Below are 26,429 nucleotides of genomic sequence, written 5' to 3'. Positions count from 1 at the left end.
CGCGAGTGCACTCACAATTGAGACGGTTAAAAAATAGACCAGTCGCGATAAGCAGCAGATCTCGGCTGTTAGCGGAGGGAAAACACGGGAGGTCCTCGGTAAACAGACGACGATTAGCCACCGGAAACGGCACGTGATGGATTTATTTCACTATTTCGCCGCTGTCGGAGTGTCTCTAGGCTGACTGCCAAGCAAGTGAGTTCAACCGAGTTTATTTTTTCCCACCTGTCCGGAGTAACAGTCATATCGAGTAGCTGAACTAGATCCTCATAGTAAGTTAACCGACCCAGTAAGTTTCCAGGAAAGTCCGAGTTACTCGGGGAACAGGACTGTACATGAAAAGTGCTTGTTCCTTTTCAGGAAAACTCAAGAAAGAAACCAGAAACGCAGTAGGAAGAACAGACTATGACAAGACGTAGTGCCGTGGCATTTGTAAAGCAGTACTATCTTTAAAAATACAGCATTATTCTGCTTTAGGGCTAAATGACTAACCTTAATGAATTAATGGACTTACCTGTTTCGGGGTTAAATGCAGTAAATATTTAAGCTGCCTATCAAATATAAAGATGTGTTTATGATTAACAATAACTTGAGCGAGACTGAAAGCACTTCGGGCACTTGGAAGTGACTGAATCAAAAACTAAAGTAAGACATTTTTGTAGCTATTCTCAATCAAAAAGTGTCACATCGAATGCAGGGGTGTCAAAACATGTGGCCGGGGTGGACTACCCAGTTAAGTCTCGACCACTAAATAGGGTTAAAATCCAAAATGCATTTTCATTCTTGGTGAGCTGTGCCAGCAATCTCTGGGAGTGAAAATGTCTGGGAAGTTAAAAAAAAAATCTTTACAGATTCCAGCATGTTGTTTAAACCTTAAAGATGGAAATGTTTGTCAATATTTATTTTATTAGCCATATATAGCCAAGTTTAAGCAGTAAAATCACTGCATAATAATCAACATAGAAAAAGTTCAATAATCTTTCTTGCTGACCATCCTAAGATGCCCTGAAAATAAGTCGCATATCACTGTAAACACATTCTTCCCTTATTCTAACTTCAAAATAGGAATGAATAAAAAATTCAAAAATGTGTTTAATTGTACTGCAATGCATTTCATTTCGGAACTGGAGTAAATAGGACCTAATTTGAGCCTTTAAGCCTATGAATGTGAAAATACGGAGATACACTGTTGAAATTTCACAAACATGTAGGTTATCATTAAGTGATTAAACAAGTGATCCACTTATGATCAACTAGGGCTGTATGTACCCTTGAGTTAAAAATGAGCTTGACCTCCCTGCTTTGGACATATAAACAATCTGTAAAAGTAGCACAGAGGAAAGTTAGTTTTAAACTTGGTGTTAATGTTAAACCTGGACAAACAAGTTCCCAATATAACTGTCTGTTCTTCCTTCTCTGTCTGTTCTCTGCCTTTTTTTGCTGTGTATGCACTTCATGATCAAATTTCTGAATCACACGAGCAACATTTTCCAAGGGTTTTTCTGCACAGATGTGTGTGCGTCAGCCCTGTACCAGTGCTATGTTTAGACAGAAACATCCAAACCACACTTAGGATGAGCATTGCTTATCAGTCATGGTGAAGTTTCTGACTGGTCTGTTATGGAATTACGAATACAAAGTGGATAAAATGAATGTAAAGGCGCCAAAATTAACAGTATTAGTTTTAATATGTTGTTAAAATTACATCTGTCCAGTCTATGGTATTTATTTGAAATTGCTGTACTATAGATCAGGGGTGTAGCCCATACTGATTTGGATACAGTAAGAAAAATAAAAAGGGACTCAAAAGGTCAACAGAAACATGGTGCAGAAACGTGTCTAATCAATTCATTTTGGTAGAGCTGATATTTTCTCTTAGAAAATGTACATTTTTCTACGACAGTGTGCTGTACAATTCATCTAAATTCTGTATCAGCATTAAAGTATACATGAAATGTAATCATTCACAGATATAAATGTGACAAGTGAAAAGCCAGCCAAAGAAAAATACAGAGAATCCCAGGTGTGTACAAAAACAGCCAAACTTTCCAATGTTATCAGTGTTTGTTATCTTGGCTTCATTGTCTGAAAATATATCTCTAAAAACATAGTCTGACAATTTCAGTTTATTATACAGTCATTCATCTTTAAGCTCCAAATAGACAGCACCCTGTTTTTGACCACACACCTGAGGGAGCAACCTGGCCAGTCAACCAGCAAATTTTACCCCCTTAGTGTCCCTTAGTGACTTTTCCAACTTTGGCCTGTGACGATAATGCTGTGTGAATTGTGATTGATTAATGGTTTCGCATAAACCTAGTTTAATCATTCATGAATGAGATACTATCGTAGCTAGCTGCACTGAGTAGGAGATTCTCTGTATCTCATTGTACAAGTGTATAGTGACAGTAAAAGGCGTTCTATACAAGTGACTGTTTATTAATTATTTACTAAATCACAATAATTCCAAAAATGGACACAGTGTGACATCTTAAAGTTAAAAAGTTTAAATGGCCCAATGGCCGTGAAGATCCGCTTGGTAAAGTAAATCCGTTGGGTATCTTTGTTGGCCTTCAGACAGCAATTCTGACAGCTAAAGAACCAAACGCAGGGCTCGCAAAATCGCTAGCCCGACGTCCCGGAGCTAGCAACATCTCCGGTCGGGCAACCAAAATCTATCTCAGCCCTGCCCGTTGGGTTATCATATAGCCCGAAAAAAAAAGTTCATAAAGATAAACAGAAAAAAAAAAAAATTTAATATATTTTTTTGTACCTTTTCTAACCTAGTTTTTGGCTGCTGCAGAACATAATATGAATAACCGCAAAGACACATTCATTAATACAAATGACCTTTGTATCTGAGTGAGACTGTTTTTTGTTTGTGTTGCTAAGTCGGTCTTTAATACCATCACCGTACAGACATGCATCACTGAGGGAAGAAAAGCTCTGCTAATATTTACTATTTATTAACACATTTTTGTACAGCAGTGTTTCTCACACAGGCTTTATTTTGGAGGCCACTGAAGTGTATCTTAAAATTTATTTTAATTATTTCATTTGTTTCAGTGGAGAAAATTGCATTCAGTTGTACTGTGTGTAAGTCCTCATTCTCCCCATTCAAACAGCACCTCATCTTCTTTATGTTTTCCTACTTGTAGGCTGATCAGGTTGATATTTTGGCAGGCCCCAGGCCTTCATCTAGTAGTTTAAAAAGGTCCTACTCCACCATTTTGGTGGAATATCGATTGCAGGCTTCTGTAACACTAAGGAGTTCAATACAGTGGAGCTGGAGACCATCCACGGGTTACGAAGCTTAATAGACAGATAGCTAACTACTTAAGAAAGTGTGAGGGTACCTCCTTTAGTATATGTGTCCTCCGCAAGTAACAGCTTTCATTGTTTCTCTGTGGAGGGTGAGGAACTGTTACGGTTTTCTTTTAGGTGTTTGGGCTTCATCCCATGTGCACTATAGATAGCCACACATGACTATTGTTTTCAGTTTTTTTGCACTGTTGTGAAATATAACAGAAGGTTGTTTTGAGTTTATTATAGTTTCTTCCAGTGGCTATTTGCATAAATGGCCAATTAAAAGGATACTTCTTTTCATGTCTACTCCGGAGCAGGAAGTGAACAAACTCAAGTGTCCTTTTAATTGAAGGCTTGTGACCTTGACCCTAGATTAATGTGTCGCCTCATCTAATCCATACCACCCAAATTCTTCATTAATATTCCAGACATCATGGGTAGTAAGCAAATTAGTGGCTCAAGGAACATGGAAAGGAGTGAGAGTTATTTACTTTAGGCTTGATGTTACTTAAGGGTTTCTTCCTCATATACTACAGTGGAGAGAGTTCACACAAGTACAGAAGTACATTTGCTGCATATGCTGCTTTTTTGCTCTGAGTTGAATTCATACATTTGGCTTTTCAGCCGTCTTCCTCTTGTTTCAAGGTCATTAATTTAAGCACATCCTGAAACTGGAGATCTGGCAATACCCAGGGGTGGTGCTAATTATGGTGGCATCCCAATAGATCTGTACTATAACCACATTATCGTTAACACAGAAATCTGCAAGGCCCCATTTAGACAGCCAGTCACACAGCCTGATCAGCTATACAGCTTAATGTTCACTTAGCAAAGCTACATGCACAGCACACACACTGTAGGTTTGTTACACTGCTTATCCCCAGAAGAAGTCTTTGGGGCGCGTGTGCCCATGTACAGTGAATGCAGTGTATATTTTCTGTTGTTTAATAAGGTATTTCTCTACATCCTCTAAACGATGGTATTGTTTATAAATTATTAAATGAAAACCAAATGTAGAAACTGTTTTTAAAAAATTCTTACAGTGATGGTGATTTTCTTTGGTTCTAAAATCTCTTTGGGTGCCAAAAACTTCTCTATATAGAAAAAAGCAGTGTTATTATGCAGCTCAATAGATAAGAAGCCTACAAAAAGTAATAAAAACAATCTAATTAATTCAGCTTACTGTAAACCACCTTTAGACAGTCATGGAGCCTGAATTACAACATTGCATTCAAACAGAAATATTGTTCTACTTTCTATTAATTACCATCAGTTTTTATTAATATTATCACCTTACTGTCAACACTTGAACCCAAACTGTGAATATAAATATTTGGCCTGTTCACGTAGTTTCTCTAAATGTTGTTCATTTGTTTGCTACCCAACGGTGTTAACATTGTTCTTTCTCAAATATTCATGATCACATCCAACACCCAGAGAGTTTGGGGGAGTTCTTTGTTTTTCTTTGGTTTAGTTTCTTACACGCTATAAAGCTTGTAACTTGGCAGTAATGCCAAGATGTGTGCATAAGTGACCACAGTCACTTATGCACACAACCACGTGTTTCAGTTTCTGAACATCAAAAGCAAACCTTTCGTGGGCATTGTTTGCTCAACAGAAGTTAGTAATTTTGTTCTCAGTTATTCAAATGATTTTATATGAAGGTCAACATAACACCACCAGTAAGCTCTTCTTTTAAATGGGGAAAAATGTATTTATAAAGTTTTAGTTAGTTCACTATACAACAGAATTTCTTTTACATTAAAAAAATAAATAAATCTGGTTCCACCTCCCCAAATAAACCTCAGCATTGCTGTGATTAAAAATGTTTGTACACATGTTTACTCATTATTTAATAAACATCTAGCAATGACTATATATATATATATATATATATATATATATATATATATATATATATATATATATATATATATATATATATATATATATATATATATATAATATTTTTTATAGGGGGGGTGTACACATTCCAAAGTAAAAGTAAAATATTTTTTCATTGTCTTGTCAATTTGGTAAATATATCTTTGCACGATTTTGGGGTGATTCTTGGCGTGATTGTGCATTAACTGCCTCCATGAAAGGCTTGTATTGTAAAATGTATTCTGAAATTACTCTTAATATCGTGATAATTAAACGGACTAATGAAGAAACCAGACACTGAAGCTAAACGGAAATGGGCAAATTCAAGTGAACTGAAAACAAAAACAAATCAAGGGAAATCAAAAGCCTTATGCAAAACTGTGCTTTTTGAGCTTGGGAAAAACCTTGAACATCTTTTGCCAGGAAAAAGAGTTCTAAATTACAATTAACATTGTTCACATGTGGCAAAGTATAAGGAGCCGAACAGGTAAAACAGTACCTTTATAACATTTGTCTGGAATTTCATTCCTTTTTTTCTATTTATATATTGGACCCACAACAGGGATCAACTCACGGTGGAGTGAGCCATAAAGTCAGTCATACAGTGGCAGAGCAGCTCAGATCTCTCTGCGCATCCAGGCTCAACTTGTCTGACTTTTTGTATTCTGCACAAGACTGTCAAAATCAAACACACAAGCCTCTTCTCCTTTTCCTTACATCAGCCTCAAAACGGAACCTTTCAATGTTAGCCCCGTTAAACCGCAAAGGTTGAGACATACTGCTCAAACAGAGATTCCGGAATGGCTGCTTGTTCAACTTTTTGTCACATGAAACGGAGTCGTTTCACAATACCAGGGTTTCTTAATCACTAATATGAAGAGATGTGCATTTGCACACAAGTTAGCACCAGCTATAAATTGCTTTGCTGCCGCTGTTTCCCAAGATCCATTAAAAACAGCTTACTGAGTAGACAGAATTAATCCATAATGTTACAGTCCGTGGTCGCTCCAGAATATGGCAAATACATCAGTGGGCTTAAAAAGACATTAATGATAATGGGAGGAAAACTAAAGTGATGCCAGTATAATAGCCAGGACACTCACAGAACTGCCTAATGTAAGTGATGACTTGCAGGATGATGGCACACTGAGGAAACTAAAGACAGCATTTCTGACTGAGTTGTACTACTTTGTCTTTATCTGGGTCCTACGTTTATGCTGTCAATAGTACTCTAAAAGAAGCCGAGCCATTTTACGAAGTTAAAGTTTAGACTGCTTTGTATCCTTGGCTTTATTTGTATATGAAAACCACCTGGAGAAAGTTTGAAGGTGCGTTTTCATTTCATTTCATGTCATTTCATTTATTTATTTATTTCACACTTGGTTCAACAGTTTTAACAGTTTTGTCCTTTCATACACACAAACCATGCTTTTTCTCAGTATAACACTGTAACAATGCGTGAAAAGGAGCAGGAAGAAGAAAATATTCTTATTAAACCCTGCCCCCATCTGCAATCCAACTAATAACCAAGGAACACACTAACATTTATCTCCAGATCCTAACGCACACCAAACATCAAATTTACAATCAGCAATATACCACTTCATATAATAACAAGGAGAAAAAATAAGTAAATAGAATAAAATAAGGCGAGAGAAAGCGTGAGAGAGGGAAAAAAAAAAAAAAACCTTCTTCAATTAACTCCAATTTGGTTCATATTCTTCATATTGAATTATTGTTTTAGACATGTTAGACTTTTTAAAACAATGTAAATTTGTACAGTTCTTTAGATTATAATGAGAGTTCCACAGTCGTATACCCCTAACTGTTGGACTCATTAATCTTTGTGTAGTCCTAGTTAGTTGATGCTTAAAATGAAATTTCCTTCTGCTGTCTTCACCCCCCGAACACATTGAAAAGAAACTTTGTAACGTGAAAGGCAAAGTATTATTTTTAGCCTTAAACATAATTAATAGTGTCTGTAGTTTCACTAAATCTCCTAATTTTAAAACTTACTGTTGAACTGTTGAAGTTAATGGTTCACAACATAGTTCTTGTTGATGGTTTATAGTTGTCCGCTTTTAAAAGTAAAGATTTTGATGCCCACTTTTTTAGCAAAAGAAATTCACCGATTTTTAAGTTGTTGTTTTTTGTAAGTAGGGTTTAATTTACTGAAGGTTAGAGTAATACTTTATTAAACTGATAAAAGATCATTGGAAAATGTATCATCTTCTCCACTTACGCATGTAAGTTCATATTATAAGCTGTTACTTTCAATGGAAATGTGAATTGTTGCATCCTTAATGAGTCATCTTGTTACTGTTGTATTCCCCTGTTCCATTAAGTCTTTGTCATGAGGTAGCTTTTAGCGGTCTGGTAACAGGAACACTGGAGTTGGGCAACATATGAGTGGTCAACAACTCACACAAACTCAAAATAAAAAAAGATAATGGAAATTAAATTGTCAGTGGCTATTTTGTCACCCAATTAATTTACAAGCATTGTTTCTTGGTGAATCTTGTGGAAAATCTAAACTATTATTAAAAATGCTCAATAATAAAACACTTAGAAATGTGAAAACATCAGTTCCCTTTTGACAACAGTCATTGTGTGAACCATTGTCTTTGTGCTTCTTGTCTTTGCCACATAACCACTTCCTGGCCTCAGTTCCTAAGAATCTGTATCCATTTAGCCATTCATAGTAACTATGTAGATGCAATGCCAGCTATAGGAGTTCGCTAATGCACAAGAACCAGACAGATATTTTCAAGTTGAGACCACATGGCTTGTCATTTGTATTGTTTCTAGGTGGATTTAAGGTCTTCCATATATTTCAAAGTAGGTTCGATATCACAGGTCATTCAAGGATTCCAGCCTAATGATGTCTGAGTTATGGACTTTCTCCCTTATTTAATTATACATGGAAAACTATAATCTTGTTATCATAATGTGATTCTGATCTCGTCTGACATAAAGAAAAGTTGTGCACGCACAATGCAATAGCTTCAAAAAGATTTTTTAGCAAAAAAGCATGCAGCTCACCATGTCATGTTAGGAGCCTGAGAAGTATACATGGTGAGGTGGTTGTGGCTGTGCTGGCACGCACATAATAACATGGGTTAAATAGTGACTTTAATAAAACTATCAGGGGATGAAAAGAAGGGTAGATTCATAAGAAAACCTTGAGATATTGGTGGTGTTTAATTATGTGTAATGTAGAGTTAAAGCTAAAGCTTAGCAGTCATCTGAATCCATACACGCTTTCTTCACAATTTAAATGTGCAGGTGCAAAATTACTCGTTTTTATCGTCTTCCTCGGGAGATGTGATAACATTGTCACTTGATCAGCTTAAAGAGTCCATTTCCTTTCTTGCTGCATTAGCATCAGATGCATAATTTCTGTAAACAAAGCTACCATTTAGGTTTTTTTCTTACTGGCAAACACTTTCTAGGATGTCTCACTTCATTTTTACAAGCTTTATAATGTTTAAGATGTACACTATAATCCCTTGAGACAGAGATCTTCGGTTAATCTCTTTGTTTTTCTCAAGGAGTTCCTGTCATTATTTGCAATTAGCCTTTCAGTGGAAACATGGCTATCTGTCATAGTTGCAGGGAGGGTCTTGTCAATGCATTTCTCTAAAGACTGGAAGTTCATGATTCGTTTTGCAGAGTGCACTTCATCTTTGCTCATCAGGTCACACTGGAGTGACACTACCTAAGTTCAGTGTGTGCTGAGTGTGAGCAAATGACTAGCAGGGCCCTGTTTCAGGAAGCCGGTTTAGTGGAAAAACTGAGTAAGTATACCCTGAGTTAACGAAAACTCTGGGTTTTCGGTTTCACAAAGCGAGTTCAGCTGCAGCCTGAGTGAGTCACTATGACGACACACTCCGTGAAGCTAACCTGCCCCCTAGCAGGTTTACTACAACTAACCCTGACTGTCTCCGCCCCTTTGTCGGAAACCTGACAGTAGGAAGTGTCGGACATGGCGTGCCACTTCCTTGAAGAGCCAGTAGATCGTGAAGCCCAAATTCTCCGCAGAGCTCTCCGCCGGGAGAGAGTGATCAGAGCGCGTTTGGACATTTTATCATTTCCTGATGATTTTCTGTGCGAACGTTACCGTTTCTCAGCACAATCTATAATTTATTTGGATAACATCCTCAGGCCATATATTACGCATGTGACACATCGCGGACATGCTCTCAGTTCATTGCATATTATTTGTATTGCACTTCGGTTTCTTGCAAACGGGAGCTTTCTGTATAATATTGGTGACGCTGAGCACGTTTCCAAGGCTACCGTCTGTCGGGCAGTCAGGAATGTTACAGTTGCACTGAAACGTCTCCTGTACTCGTCTGTGGTGTTCCCCGGTCACAGACCCACAAGATTTATCAAAGAGGGATGCCACAAAATTGCAGGTATCAGGATGAACAAAACTTAATTTATGATGTGGTGATACTTGGACTACTACTTAAATTGCACATTTATTTTCAGGGTTCCCAGGCGTGATTGGCTGTACAGATGGCACTCACATTCCAATCATTGCTCCTTCAGTAAATTAAGGAGACTATGTGAACAGGAAGTCTTTCCACAGCATTAATGTACAGGTACATAGTTCCCTGTAGCATGTCAAACTAACAAATTATTTCATTATAGTAATGGATGCTAATTTGTGTTCTCTGCACTGTGAAGATCATATGTGATGCTGCCAACATTATCACAAATGTGGAAGCCAAGTAGCCAGGCTCTGTCCATGACTCACAAATATTCCGTGAATGTACACTGAGCACAAAATTTGGACATGGTGAGTTGAGAATACTTTAAAATATATAAAGACCAATTGCTTCAGGGACATTTGAACTGAAGTGTACTCTTCTGTCTTAGGAGAGTTCACTGGCTACTTGCTTGGTGATAGGGGGTATCCATGTTTACCCTATTTGCTTACCCCTTACCCTGACCCTGAACCGGGCCCACAGCAGCGATATAATCTGGCTAATTGCAGGACAAGAGCCAGAATTGAAATGACTATCGGAATGCTTAAGGCCCGGTTCCAGTGCCTGCAAAGACTCAGGGTCACCCCAGAAAGGGCATGTGACATTATTGTGGCATGTGTGATTCTTCACAACATTGCCACAATTAGAGGAGAACACTGTCCTTCTGAACCAAACATCAGCAGTGATCCAAACCATGAACATCCTGACCCTCCCACGGACATACAAGATGGAAGAGCAGTCAGAGACACCATATGTCACAATCATTTCTTTTGACCCATCACCTCAACATGTTGAAAGAAGAATAAACAGATTTTTTGTTCAACTGGCTTTATTGGTCGCCTGTATTTCCTGTACACAAAGTATTAAAAGATGTAAACCTCATAAAGTGTCTCTGTTGCTTCCTCCTCTGTAACAGCTGTCAATGTTTCTTCATTATTTTCCTGTAGTAAAGAAATAAACAACATTGCTGTTCTACTGTAAACTCATATAATCTGTGGAGTATTACTCACAACTGCATGTTGGTCTGGCTCAACAGGAGGCTGCACCAGATGCAGTACACCACCACCATCAACTGATAGAATATGAGGTTTATACAGGTCACTTATAACTTACAAGGGACCAAATGGCAATTAACAAACATACCAAGCACCTTACACTTCATTGTCATTATGCTCTCAAAGACAACCAAGGCTGAGGGAAGGCAAAATCAGTCGGACAATAACTTCACTACAAAATAATTCATTATGGTAAAGAGTTTATCAAATGAATGTGTCGCACTGCAAAGGTGACTGTGAAGAAAGGATGTATGCACATCATGTATTATTTTGAATTTACCCCTTATGTAGGCACTTGTGTCTTGCGGGGTTATTGCCTCAGAGGATGTCCCCGCAGAGATGCCTTCGGCCACAGGGCGCCCACTGTTTTGGCTGAGGGCCAACTGCTCAGCCTCTGTGAGTGGTGGTGGTGGAGGACCCCCACCTGTTTTTCGGGCCTCCGCTTTTTTTCTGTTGGCTATAACGGGCCACATTTGAGCATACAGAGTAAGCAAATATGTACTTGTAATGTGCTCAGATAATTTCAATAAGTGCTTACAGAAAGAAAATTAATGTAGCCTCTAACTGCAATTGATTTACATAGGACAAACAGACCAAGCACTATGGCTCATAATACAATTACACCTTACCTGTTTGGACTATATTTTTATATTTCATTTTTACTTGCTGCCAGGCACGTTTGGGGCCTGTTGGGTTGCACCTGCGCTCACATCACATCACAAAATAAAATGTATAAAATAACAAATAAAATAACATATGATAAAATAACATATGATAAAATAACGTGTTAAATGGGTGGAAATCCCTCGATCAATGTTTAAATTAACACTCACGCATTGACTCTGTCGGCTATGTTTTGCCATGCATGCTTTTGCAGCTGTGGCTGTGTTACTTTTTTCCGCGGAATTTGCATGTTATCGGCATATGCTGCCATCAGAATTTCGGCCTCAAGCGCTGTGAAATACATTGACCGCGCCTTCTTTCCCTCCGTCTCCATGGTGACTCGCTTAATCTGTGCTCCACTTATCAGGGCTTTATGTATCCTCGTCCGCGCGCTTCACTTGGGGTTAAAGCAACTCCGCGTTGACTGAACTAATTGTTATCAGCCTTTCTGAAACGGAATATTCCGAGTTGGACAGTTCGGGGTTACTCAACCGTGAGTGTCGTTTTTCACTCTGAGTTTTCCAAACCGGCTTCCTGAAACAGGGCCCAGGTGGCCTAAGTGTAGCCAGGGTCACAAGTATTTGTTGATAATGAGAAATTCCAGTCTATTTTAAGTTCCAGTGCTATTGTGAGGCAGTGAATGTCTCTCCTTTCCCCATCACTATACTGTAGCTTAGAAATGGTCACTTTAGCATTACTAGGAGGAAAAAAAGAACATTTCCTCAGGTTGTTTTGAGAATAAATGTGCAGAGCTTGAGAGCTGTTCTTCGCCCCGTAGAACCCACCCCATAGCCATATTTGGATAAGGAAATTAGTGTTCCTGATATTACTTCAGTTTTTGGGCTTTTGTTATTTTAGGGTTGTTGTTGTTGTTGTTGTTGTTGTTGGGTCTCATGTACAAAACCAGGAACATAATCCCACCCTGTATACTTCAAGGACCTCTTGCTTGTCTCGGTGCATGCTCAATCATTGAGGTAAGTAAAACCCTAAAGGTTGATTCTGTTTGTCTGGACGTAGCGTTTTCAGTGGGAGAAACGTTTTGTCACTCATCCAATTAACTTGGATGATGAACGGAATCAATTTTTTGGGACCTCTAGGTTGAAATATTTAGGTTGTTATTGTGGTTTTATAGTAATTCCGATGAGGATGAATGGGAGATTTTTAACAGAATGTCCTCTAAGGCTAGTTATGCATGTGTTGCATTTTAATAAAACCAACACAGAGATCAGAACCAACAAATAAAATTAGGAGACTGTCTCACATCAATGGAAAATTCTGAGAAGGAGCCATGACATTTGGTGGATATATTCCAGCTCAGACAGTCCCTCTTTAAGTTGCAGCCTTCAGGCTATTTATGGCCCTCCTCTCTTTGCACCGTGTCCCCATTAGACCCACATTTTTCGTACAGTAATATCTTAGTCTTGTATGAAGTATTACTCCCCAAAAAATTATCTTTGGTAGTTTCAACCTACAAAGGTGAAGAGAGTCTGCTCAACAATTTACAATCCATGGATAATGATGATTCATATACAAAGGTAATTCAAAGTGCTTTTATAATGCATTACAATGTCAGAGAGATAAAAGGAAATGATGAACTTCTAGATGCATACTGTCAAAATGTACTTGAGATGATCCTGACTGGGGACAGGCAGTAATCCTCTTGTTGAGTATCATCAGTAATTATCATGCTTTATTTATATAACCCAAGATTCATTTTGTATAGCTTCATGGGACATTTGTTTAAACAAAAATCTGTGACAGTGTTCCAGTCAGATCCATTTTTAGCTTGGTATGGGTGGCTGTTGCGTTCCTTTCCTTGACTTTTATTGTTGTTGAATTTATTAAGCAGACCACAGAGAGGTAAATCAAGAACAGTGGCTCTGTCACCTCAAATCATTAACAGGTTTTCTGCTCAGTTTCTTTATGTGGTGGAAAAACTGTTTTTGATCCAGAGGATGCTGAAAACTCCACTCGCTCTAGAAGGAAAAACTTAAAACTGGGACCTGCCCATTGCTTTGCCAGTTTTCACTGCGATGCATTGCCACTGGTAACACCCACAGAGGAAATCGTTAAATGTGAAACCAAAATATCGTAAGTGGTGCCAGAGACGAGACGTTTTACCTTCAGCATAAACACTGGTCAAAAAAATTAAAGGGAAGTTGCAATAAATATTCGTCCCTTAAGTCAGGTGCATGCTCCTCTAAATGGTTAGACTCTTTATCTTTAATTTTTTTTTAGCCTTTATCAATTGAAGGTTGAACTTTGTCCACAGACCTGACGTGGCCTGTGGAGGAGACTTATCTGTTATCACTCGCACACAGCAGTTAGCAGCCTGAGCCTTTTAGGCTTCTCTGCCCTGCTGACCTGTTTCACACAACTTTGGGAGGGTTGCAACCGTGAGTGTGTAGGACATGTGTGCTGCAACCGTGAGTGTGTAGGACATGTGTTCTGCAACCGTGAGTGTGTAGGACATGTGTGCTAACCAGACCTGCTGCAAAACAAGCCCACAAATATCAACCAGCTAGTGAAGAGGATGTCCTAGATACATTTTCTGTTTTTGAGTTCCTAAAAATGATGAAGTTTTACGTTGAGAAGGGCGTGGCTGATCAGTGGAGCTTCATTAGTTGTGCATTCATCTGAATAGTAATGGCAGTTAACGTTGCTTTAACCTCACTGTTAAAAATGTAATTAGTGTTTTCATCTGCAGTTAGTACGAAAAGCCTAGCGGCAGTAAAATGAGACAGAAGTGATTGGAGATGTCAGCTTCAGCGGGGTCAGACAGGTCCTTAAAGTAAAAAGAGGTGTGTTGATTTTTCACTTTTGAAATTTGTGTTGCCTTTTTCAGCATTTTAGAGACTCGTGAAATTTCCAGAGCTGCAAAAATATGTTTTATGTCCATTTTAGATGCCCTCCAAGACTCACAATCTAAACCCAAAAATGTGTTTGTTTGTTTTTCACTAGAGGTTTCTGTAATTAATTTTTAGCATTAACATCGTGGTCTATATAATGTTTTAAATAGGAAAACTGCACAGTTTTCTTTTGCATTGTTCACTTGCATTGTAGTTTTGTTTTGGGAGGTTTTTTTTGTTTTTTGCCCAACAAACTGTTGTTATTTAGTCTTAAATAACTTATGTACAGGAGCATATGCAGGAAAGAAAAGAGGAAAGTTTCTCAGCATGGTCAAACAAACACAATGGAAAACATGAGAAGCAACGGAAATGGAACAAAGCCAGGCGTTCCTTTCGATGATTAACTCCATTTTAATTGTTTGGCCATCCTCCGGTGGCTTTTTCAGTTTGTTTCGTTAAGAGGTTGCCTATGCTTGCTATCTGCTGTCCTCTCATATCTAACCAGCACACACAGGCAGTTTAATGATTAACAAAACCCAGTCATGTTTGTATAAAACGAGCTTTCTACATCAGTCTTTTGCAAAAGCATTAGATTATTATTGCGTGTGTGTGTTTGTGTTTCACTTTTCTCTTTATATTTATATCTTTCTTTCTGTTTGTGAGAGATTTATCTAACAAAAACAAACTGTACAAGTTTATTTAAGATCCTGCTAGTTGCTCCCATACACAATTTAAAGTCAAAATGCTTTGAGAGATGATTTTATGCAGACATCCACGCAACGGCATGTCTGTGTAAGGAGGAGAAGCTCAGATTTAAGGACTCTTAAGAAGGAAAAGTACCTTGGGTAAGCTCAAATATTAGTAAGCAAACAAATCTCTAAAACTGAAAATAAGTATTAGTCCTGAACAGCACAAAGTCTAGTTTCTGTGGAGAGAAGAGCTCTGTTAAATACAGCAACCCCTCCTGTCTTTCGGTGAGATGGTGATAATAGTCTGCACTGTGTTTCATGAATGTGAAGTCTGTTTCATGGCTTTGCTGTCAGTCAGATGTTTACCTGCACTTGAGTGACCAGCCTCCAGAGTTTTGTGGCAGTAACTAAATTTTTATGGAATTTAAACATTAAGGATTGACAATTGAGGTAGGAGGGTCATGGTGTGTGTCTGTATGCGATTATAGAAGTAGAGTGTGTGTATATGGTGCTGAAAGTGTGCAAAAAAAGTATTGTAAAAATTACTAACTTAACAAACATGTCAGTATGTCATCAGCGCATGAAAGGATCTGACATGTCAGCTGGACAAAATAATTGGATATTCTTTTAAGTTAATAAACTATGTTGTTTGTTTTGCTTAGTGAGATGTTATCCTTTTTCTTTTAGCTGCAGCAAATTTAAAAATATTAGACAAATGTGTAAGTGTGATTAGCCTCTAGGCAAACTGTATATCAGATAAACTCAGGCTCAGACTGTATACATTTAATTTATCACTTTACTGAATATATGGGAAAGTCAGATTATCATAAAATTTCCTGCAACATAGAGGGGAATAAAATATAAAGTTGCTTCTAAAACCATTTCTTGATTGGTGCTCAGAGAAAAATGCAAACATTTCTGTCTAAGAAAATAAATAAATAAATACATTTAGCGCCTCACTGGTCTCTTATCTGGAACATAACCTACACCGGAGCAGAGAGGTGTGCTACAAAGTTAAATGGGTTAGCAAGCTTAAACTCACTGTTCTTTTTTACCTCGCTAGATCGTTATGGCAACTTGTTCTGAACACATAACCTGGTCAGGATCAGGTTATGTTCAAAGTTTAAACATTAGCTAGAGACACCACATACTCACTGATTTGTTTTTTGTTTTTGTTTTTAATTTACGGTCTGCTCTAAGTGTAATAGACATTATCTGCTGCTATACGAAAAAGTCCCACATGCAGTCTGTTCAGTCATGTGTTACAAACACCAGTGAATGTAGTTCAGTCATAAAGTTACAAGGATGCAGACTGTGCGTCACATTGTCACGGGAGATCGGTTTAGTTGGTGATGCAGAAAATGTCTTAATGTTTTCTGCTTGATCTGTTTCTCTGACACTTCTGGAACCGCAGCTAATAGAACACAGATTAGAAAATTCCTCTGCTTGATTTTTGAATCACTCAGCATTTATAGACGTCAAATCACAAGACTTCAGAAGACTTTGTCCTGTCTGTATCTATCATCTGTTCCTTTTGATAATGTCTGATTGACGCTCAGTTGGTAAATTTTTAAAACCATTGTCATGATACCAAATCTCTCTGGCGCCTAAGTTTGTGAATGCAATAACTCGAGAACACGGCAACATAGGAACTTCAAATTGATACCATAGGTGTGCTCCTTAAAAATATCAAATGAGTTTGAATCTCAGTGATCTTGGCGTAAAGGTCAAAGGTTTTCTGAAACTCTTGTGAATGCAAAAACTTGAGAAAAGGGTGACATAGGATGTTGAAATCGATAATATAAGTGTGTCTGCTAGGAGCCTGAGAGGTAGCACAGGAAGTGGCCAGTATTTTTGGTTTTTGTCAAGTCAGCTAACACAAAGAAACCCTGGCTATGTTGATCATGAGTGGCAGCGCACTTCTAAATAGGTTTGCAGCATAACCTGCCATAGCACTATACCGTGTTAAGAAGTGAACCACTTTTTGTACCACTGGGCAATCAGAGTGCCATGTTTATATGCAGCATGAAGTTAGGATCTGCATTTCAAGTAAGAATACTGTACACGGGGAATTACTTATTGTTGTACTAAGAAAGCACTCCCTCTGGAAACCAGCTCTGTTACTTTCACATAGATTTAGTCGACACATTTTGTCCTGTGGTACCTGTCAGGAAAATTCTTAACTTAAAAATAAAAAAAATGAAAACCGTGAAAAGATACAAAAATAAATCATAGTAATGATTGAACCTCCCTGAAGTGAAATTAAATGAAACCAAGTTCTGTTTTACTGTGAATTTTGACACCAGGGTTTTAATTTCATTAACAGCAAATCTACATCTGTTCCAAATATCACACATAAAACTGTATTTTATTATTAAAAGCTGTATACACCCTCCCACCCAATCATGACTGCTCACAGAGGTCAGACTTCACCAGTTCTTCTACTAGAAACACTAATAAAGATATATTTATCATTTTGTATTTAAATCAGGGTTATTGGTTCTTTCTTTAAGAAGCACACTTTCAGTATATAAAATTAGAACTGATGTCTTTTTTGTCCTCATGCTCTCTTCCTCAATATTGACATCTGGGTTCTTTCTCTCTCATTTGCAGATTCAGTCTTTTCTCTGCCTCCTCCCCTTCCCGATCCCTTTTCCCCATTGGCTGTTGTCCCCAGACAGTGCACAAAAGTATGGGGTAAAAGTGCTGAGGAGACACCAGGAGAACAAGAGCTGAAGAGGCCCACTCACCTGCACAGGTAAGATCACACAATGTGCGTCGTTGGAAATGTTTTGAATAGGCAGTGCATCTCTTGGCATGTCTGTCACATTAAGACTCTCATTTAGATCTGTATAGCTATATTCTGTTATGTTTACACATGAAGTTTAAGGTTTTAGGAAGGTGCATTGTTCATCGGTTCTCTCCACAGTATAGTATTTAAAGCCATCTAAACATAATCATGAAAGCTATTAAGGTCCACTAAGAAGCGTACAAACCCAGCCCTTCAAGCTGCCATTGTTCTGTAGTGTCTCACACCCATCCCCCACTCAGGTGGGATGGCTTACCTCAGTGAACCTTTTTATCAGGTGGAAGCCACACTGGTCAAACACAGTCTAGTGTTGTCTGGTAAATTACTGACCTCATCACAATCCCACAGACCTGTTTGTTACCCGACACCATATGGTGTCACCACAAGCTTCATGATCGATAAACATAAAGTTAATGAATAATGGAGAGAGGTTTAAAAGCGGATCAGATAATTATGTTACAAACTACACCAAAGTGCCCATAGACAACCTACGCAGATACAGGAAGAACATGTAAAGTACACACAGAGAGGTCTTGTCCCGATGGTGGCAAATTGTATCTATATGGAATAAAAAAATCAAAAATAGATTACATGCTATTGTTTCAGTGTATAATGTATAGTCCTTTAACCCCCCAAAAATCCTAATCATACCACAAAGGTTTTTAATAGGCATCTTTTGATGGTTGACTTGAATCAAAGTAGTCAAGTGTATCTGTGTAAAAGAAGCCTGACTGTCTTGGAATCCGTTATCTAAATAAAGTATAATTATCTTTTATCTTTAAAGCCAAGTCAGACGAATTCTGCAAAAGAAGAGCCATAAAGGTTTATTGTGAGCAATAAAAGTGCCACTGCGGATGTTTGCAGACTGCTTTTTGACATTGCGTTTCTTCATCTCTGCCTGAACCGTTATCATGCTCCATTGCTGTCTTTTACCACAGTGAGACTATTTCTTATTATTAGTTTATTAATAATTCGACTTTTTTTCCTCATTCTGTGTGGATTCTGCATACAGTCGGTTTAAGAAAAAATACAATAAAACTTTCTGTCCACTTATTTTGTAATTTTTAGGAGTACTTTGCACCATAACAAGTATAGGTGTGCACTGCTTCCTGTGATGACAGGATGTGACTCATACTGTCTTTTCTTGGGGCACTGCTTATGTTCTGGATCTAAATGTGTTTTTGCATATCCTTAAAATGAGGGTCCATTTAAAAATAATACATTGATGAGGTTTTATGAGGTAACTAGATCTAGTTAGATTAATCAAATCAAGAAGGCCATCAGTCAGTTGTGTTCACTTGCAGACAGCTTTCCAGCATACTTGGTGGGGCCAGACAATTGAATTCAGTTGCTTCCAGTTATTATGAAACATGATAACGGTGACTTTTTTTCTATTGCTTTGAAGCTCTGATGTCTTTTTGTGTAATGAATTAAGTTCACCTCTTGCCATTGCAGCACTGCACTTTTTCCCCCGCCCCTTAATTTTCGAACTTACTTGTCCTTTAGCGTACCTATAAGTAAGCCTTTGGTCACTGAGCTCCAGAGGAAGTAAAATTCATAAGTTTTCCATGGAAGAAATGGTGGAAGAATTGTGTAACAGCTGTCTGGAGCTGATTTTTGCCTCTGATCACTCGAGGTCTCTCACACTTCCTGTGGTGAGCGTGCCCGTGTCATAGTCCAGCTTATGCCTTGCTTATACTGTGTTGCAGACATGGACACAGACATCTGGAAGGCCGACGGTCGAATAGTCATTCCTGTTATACTTTGAAGTCTGCTGCCGTAGATAGTTGATTGTAATGTAGATCGGTAGGAAGAGTCCACACAGTCCCAAAAGAACAGGCAGGCGTGGACCATTGCACCCACTGTCTGATGGGATTTAAGTCACTCAGGCCGAAGCGGACCTCAGTGGGCTCGCAGGCATGGAAAGACATATCATAATATAATGAAGACATTATGAGCCAAAACAAATTATGAGAGAGATTCTGTGTTAAACCAGAATATATGAATTATTAACCCAAAGAATCCAAAAACCTCAAGTTACATTATGAGGTTTGTTAGTCAGTAGTGTTACTGGTTGAATGAGTGTTCGAATGTGTTGTGTAAAATGAGAGAAACTGGCCAGGTGCTCCCAGTTGCACTGATTAACTCTACCTACCAGGAAACTGCAACCTAACATAGAAAAACCACAGTAGTCCCAGCAGAAGCAGGAGGGCTGTCACTTGCCAGCTGTCCTTTCAAGGCAGGCTTTATTGTCAAATGCGCTCAAGTCAGGAACTAACCGTGACCAGACATCTCCACATCCTCCAGTGCCTCCACATCTTTAAGTTTTGTTTTTCATTTAATGTATATTTCAAGATTAAGAAAATCATGTGTGAACTGATTTTAACTGTCTTTAAGCTGGAGTCAGCTCTAACAACACTGACTGAATGCAAAAGAACTGAAACTATAGCTTAAAGTTTGGTGCATGACCTTACTATGCCTAATCTGTTTTTGTGTGAGTGTCAACCACAAGTGTAGACCTTGTCTTTTTAATGCTGACAGCTAGAAGCATGATATTTGTGTGTCAAACCACCAACATGCCTTAATTGCTTCAGCTAAAATGGCCTCGATGTGAAACACTATGACTGAGTTTAATGTCTTAAACCAAATGCAGATGGTCAGCCAGACTTAGGCAGGTATGCGTGGATTTTGCTGCAGACTACTGGTGGTTAATTACAGGTCCAGAAGTTGTGGTTTCATCTACATGTTGTTTAGCTTTCTTCTTAAGAAGCCTCCCCCACCGACCCACCCACTTGTTTCCCAGAAGTGATCTTGTTTGTATGGGATGCAGAGGAAGGGAAAGCTTAATTATCCATGAGAGTAAGGGAGAAGAGGAGATTGAAGGAAAACTAGCATAAGTCCATGCTTGTCTGTTTGGTGATATAATACTGATAAGTGTGATGTATTCCTATCCTGCGTTGAGTCAGAACAAATTCAAAGGAACAGAGGAAACCTGATGGAGACGGGCAGAGTGAGGAGGAGTGAACGAGGCTCACGGAATAGAAAAAGAAGAGCAAACAGGAGTGCAGCAGTGGAGAGTTGTTGCTAGGAGGCTGAGAGAGCAACACAATACAGAGGCAGGAAGGATCCAGGGAGCAGTTCAGATCTGTTAGCTCATCAGGCAGAGCTCGCACCGCTTTTTGAGCTGTTTACATTGATAATTGTAATGAAGATAAATAAGTCTTAATGTCCTGACTCGGCTCTCTGGGGCCAAAACCTGGTGGAAACAGGTGAAGGCAAAATTAAATTCTTGTAAGTTGTTTAGAATTAAAAACACCTACACCATCTCTAAACACACCAATGAGCAGTACCCTTACACCCAAATGTTTCTAAAAAAAAAAGACTAAACAGTTGTCAGATACAATGAAAATCCCCAGCAACACAAACTAGTGCCTCATAACCTACCTGTGCCTGGTTAACAGCAAACAAATCCTGTGTCTTGTAATCTTTAATGCTACAACGGGATTTCCTTAAACCTAAAATATAACTCAAAGTGTCTTGTCTGTCCCAAAAGCTCTGCGATGAGATGTCTGCAGACGCAGATGAGAGGAAAGTGAAAGCAAACAGGCACCTCGGTCGTGCCAAAAAGCAGAAAAGAAGAGGCTGCGCTTGATTTTTAACAATAAATAACAGCAGCAAAAGTCTTTATCTCATTGAAATCACTGAAATTATTCGATTGGAAACAATGCTGGGGAGTGGCTTTTCTGACTGAGATGATCAAGAAGCACTTTCCCTAAATGAGCCCTAATGTCTCCCAGATGAGCAGACCCTTTTTGGCTTTCAGAGCTTGCAATCTTATATCATTATCCAGTCGTCTTTTTATTTTACTTTTAGTCTTTATGACTTCAGAGTGTTGTTAAGATTGGAAATTTGCCCAGAAGTGTGCAGCCTCACAGTGAAAACATTTACTCGGTTAGACTTTGTCACAAGTATGGTTAAGCAGTACCAAAACATGTAGTTTATCAATAACTTGATGAAAATATTGCGTTAAAGTGGCTGCTTCACTGGTCTGCAGGAAAAAGGAGAAAGTGAGGGGAACTCCAGGTAAGGACATTTTCAGAGGGGAAAGCGTGACTAAACAGAAACCTGAGGCACAGCTGAGCCTCCTGAAAGGATGGTATTGTCTGTTCAAGCTCACATGTCGTCCTCATTTCTTATTGGTTTAAGCAAAGGATACAAAAGCAGAGAGGAGGACAATGAATCCTCAAATGTTTGCCTTCCGTTAAATTGCCCTCTGGCGTAGTAAACGAGTAAACATGTTGTCAGTGGAAATGCAGGTGTATGCTGTGATTTCAGGCAGACTACCTTATCGTGCTTCATCCCGACAGTTAATGTGGTAAACTTGAACTCTCCTTACACCAAGCAGATCATTTGCTAATTGGTTTCTCATATTTAGTTTGGACTGGTCTGGACACGCAGCTTGGTAATTAGATCAGTTCAGGCTCACAGTTGTGAACGCATGCTGCATGAACACACATAAATAAAGTGAACAAAATAGCAAGGCCTGATGATTGCAGATCTAGTTAGGTAGCTCAAAGTTAAATTATCTTTGTGTCTGCCGTAGGAGGAGTATTTTTTGTTTTTAATTATTCCAAGAAAAAAAAACTACCCTACCTGTGATTTGATTATGGTGATAATGGAGACATGCCACCTCATAAGTTTTACAGGAAGTTTTTAAGTGTTTTGTAAGAAATCAGTTTAACCCTCACTGGAAAGCACAGCCATCACTTCTGAGTGAACCAGCATGTTCACTCAGAAGTAACTATGACAGCCAAACAAACAAAGCATTATTATACACCATATCAGTCAACCTGTGAAAAGTCAAGTGATTCAGTGTGAAGATGACACCACTCTGCTTCAGTCTTATCAGCAGTTTGACCTCTGACCTTCTTGATCAGATCAATACGTAATCTTGCTGTTGCTTTGGATGAACAAACTATTCTGACATAGTTTTACACAACGTCTTACAACACAAACGGGGGTTTCCATGTGATCGTTTTGTCAGTGTGGTTGAGGTGTCTTCTCTTCCTTTTTCCACCCATTGTTTCTCAACAGAGGGAAGTTGTAAACCTGCTCATTTCACCATAGATAACTGTTCTCCCTCGTGCTTCCTCCTACCTGAAATTACCTGAGTGATTTGAGAATAAGGTAAAAGATGAAAACTAAAGATCAGTTTGTAGTGAAGACTAAAGTCTTTGTTTCTTCTTCTGTGTGTCTGCACAGGTGTCAGCGTGTGCGGTAATCTGTCATGGGGCTGCTGCCAAAGATGAGGCTTAAGGTTGTGGTGTCACTGACTATGGTCAACCTCTTTATCTTCATCATCATCTCGCGGAACATCAACCAAGACAAAAGTGGACATCAAAAGATTCTTATCCCTTCCAAACGCTTCTGGGCTAAAGTGGCTCCCAGCTCGGCCTACTGGAACCGCCAGCAGCAGATTCTGGACGTTCACAGCAATCACATCTTCATGACGAACCGCAGCAGCGACATCCCTGAGTGGCTCAATGACACCAGTTTGACATCCAACGTCTGTCAGCCTAACCTCAGGGTGACCACTCAGGTAAAAGATTACAACTCCCTGCTGCCCCGCTTCAAGGACTTCCTGCTTTACATGCGCTGCCGCTCCTACCCGATCATTATGGACCAGATGGATATCTGCAAGGAGCCACCGTTTCTGCTGCTGGCTGTCAAATCGCTGGTGCCTCACTTTGATCGCCGCCAGGCCATCCGCCAGTCCTGGGGAAAAGCAGGCGTATTAGCCAATCGGACAGTGGTTACCATTTTCCTCCTTGGTAACGCAACACCTGGAGACCACCACCCAGATCTGTCTGGTATGCTGCATTTTGAGAACGCCCGCCATAAAGACATCATCCAGTGGGATTTCCGTGATTCGTTTTTCAATTTGACTGTCAAAGAAGTTCTTTTCCTGGAGTGGATCCAGGCACGTTGCTCCGGCGCCCAATTCATCTTCAAAGGCGACGACGACGTCTTCGTTAACACCTACCGCATCATGGACTTTCTCAAGGGGCTCTCGGGACCCAAAGCCAAGGACCTGTTTGTGGGTGATGTGATCACGAATGCGGGGCCCCACCGAGACAAGAGGGTCAAATACTTCATACCAGAGAGCATGTATGTTGGAATCTACCCACCGTACGCAGGAGGAGGCGGCTACCTTTATTCAGGTGACATCGCCTTTCGCCTGCATAACGCATCTCAGCGCGTAGCGCTGTACCCAATAGATGACGTCTACACGGGTATGTGTCTTCGTAAGTTGGGGCTGGCCCCCGAAAAGCACAAAGGCTTCAGGACTTTTAACATAGAGGAGAAATACAGGTCGAACCCCTGCGCTTACAAGAGCTTAATGCTGGTTCACCCAAGGACCCCACAGGAGATGATCCAGATCTGGGCCTGGCTCAGTAGACCCAACCTGACCTGCCAGTGACTGCAGTCAGTCTGAAAACATGTCAGGATAGATCACAAGGAAGGCCAAAGGGCCAAATATTTTAACTTGAACTTTAAAAGTTGGCAGCTTTAAGTTAAGATATTACTACGATGTCCACACGGATCCTCTGCCTGGTTGAGCGTTGTGGCCTGAAAAAATGAGGGCGGCGCTGATTTTTCACATTTTGTATTATGGCTCTATTCCACAGAGGAGTTAACTCTGCTTAACTTTCAAAGGACCTTCACCCAAAGTGAATATCTTTGAGTTCATATATTTATATCACAGCTATTTATATGGCCTTTATGTGCTTTAACACTGTCACCTCCACCACAAAGTGTCTCAATGCTGTATTAAATAAATGAGAGCTGGAAAGTGTCTGCCTGGCACCCAAGGGTCGTTTTGGTTAAGCTATAACATGCTGGTCAGGTTATTGAAGGGAGTAAAAGCAATTGATTGCTTTCTGAACACTGAAAAACAGTAGTTCCTGCATTCCCGGTGAACACTTCCTTGTAGTCATAGCTGGAGGCTTAGATTGTGCTGCTATTTCCAACCACACTCCCAGAAAGCTCAGAGTTTTTGTTCACATCATTTCCTCAGTTTCCACTGGTGAGACTCTGCTCTCAGTCAGCCACAACATTAAACCCACCTGCTGAAATGTTTTTTTTAAAGGCCAGGTCTCTTTACCGAAGCCACCTTTGTGGTTTCTTAAAAGCAGTTCCCTTAATTGGTGTGGCTGATCAACGTTGGAGCAATTAAAATGAGACAGGGATGTCTAGCCTCGCTCTCCGCAGCTCGGCCGGTCGGGGCTCAGAGAAATCCAAATGCTGGTCTAAATCAGCTTCAGGTTCAAAAAGGTTTAACAAAAGCCCAAAGTACATTTTCACAGGTGTGTCATTTCAAGCGTTCGGTGTGACGTATTTGCTATGTGCCCGTGGAAAGCGTTGAATGAGGATAAATGCTGCTTTACTGTGACCTGAGTGAGTCTAGATTCTTTAAAACAGGCTGAACACGTACATACACAAATTGTTACTTGATTAAAGTGTCCGTGGGTTTTGCAAGAGACTCTTAAGGGTTCTGTGTGTTGGTGAAAGCTTTAAAGTGTGTGTGAACTTGTGTTTTATTTGAAAGTTGATCCTTAGCTCATTGTTGTTTAGGTTCATTCACCTGACAAGAGACATCCTGCACATATTTACCTTTCCCTCGTATTTCATAAAATTCCTTCTGAGCAGTATTGTATGCACGACACGGTGAGATGCTTGACTCGCACACAGCATGAAGGGTAATGGTGTTACTTCGTCTCTGTTAGAGCTCCCCCTGCTGGTCAGGTTGGCGGCAACAAAACATTTTTTGCAAGAGCTTTGTAAACAGTGGCGATCCCACGACTCCCAAACTGCCAACCACCTGATTTATTTAAAGCATCGGCTTATTAATTATCTCTGTGTTAGTCTCTACATCCTTCGTATATCCGTTATGTGACATTTGGAAATCATCCTACAGATAATCGCACCAGGTCTCTTGTTTTTCCTCTTTTCTTTTTGAACTTCAGTATATTCATGCAGGATAAGACCAACACTAAAAAGAGAAGATAAGAACCTGAAAGATGTGTATTTCATGCTTCTGGATTATTTAATATTTCACTTGTTGTGTGCATAGCGCTGTCACTGCTGACATACATGCCGTTAATCGTTGCACTCCTCACTGTGTAGTTTCGCGGCTGCCTGAACTGTTTACATCGCTTTCTAATTGTTGCTTCAGCCTGATGATTGTCTACAGGTGTGTGGGTGTTGAATTTGTTGATTGGAAAAGGTGCACAATTTATCCAAGTTTGAACAGTCAGTGTTTTTCTGGCCTGAATGTCCCGAATGTGTCCAAGCTGGGTATCATGAAGGAAATTCAGCTGAATGTAACGAGGCCTGTGGCTGTTCCTTCATTGTGTGTTTTTTCTATTTAATCAAAGTTTATGTGGAGTATCTGTGTTGTTTTTAACCCACAGAAAGATTTTTTTTTTTTTGTGTGTGTGGTTTCTTTAAACTTTGGTTAATGTGAGTTCCAGACACTTTTCGCTGCCTGCACGAGTCAAAGATGATTACCAAATCTGTGCCTGATGTTTGTATGTACTGTATGTCACGCAAACTTAAATGTGATCGCTTTAACATCATGTTTCAATAAAGCTATATTTTAATGGTTTTGTAGATGCTGT

The 26,429-nt window shown here is 39.4% G+C and overlaps 1 protein-coding gene across 1 annotated transcript; it reads left to right on the top strand.

Annotated features, from left to right (window-relative positions):
- b3gnt2b (UDP-GlcNAc:betaGal beta-1,3-N-acetylglucosaminyltransferase 2b) lies at positions 1-26,429 on the top strand. The gene is made up of 3 exons (XM_080869549.1): positions 1-195; positions 17,553-17,697; positions 23,011-26,429. Exon 3 carries the CDS (start codon positions 23,036-23,038, stop codon positions 24,227-24,229), a length of 1,194 nt encoding a protein of 397 aa, XP_080725675.1. The 5' UTR covers positions 1-195; positions 17,553-17,697; positions 23,011-23,035; the 3' UTR covers positions 24,230-26,429.

The sequence above is a fragment of the Rhamphochromis sp. 'chilingali' genome (genome assembly GCF_963969265.1).
Source record: "Rhamphochromis sp. 'chilingali' genome assembly, chromosome: 20".
Lineage (NCBI taxonomy): Eukaryota > Metazoa > Chordata > Actinopteri > Cichliformes > Cichlidae > Rhamphochromis > Rhamphochromis sp. 'chilingali'.
This window is presented reverse-complemented; position numbering and strand designations above follow the sequence as displayed.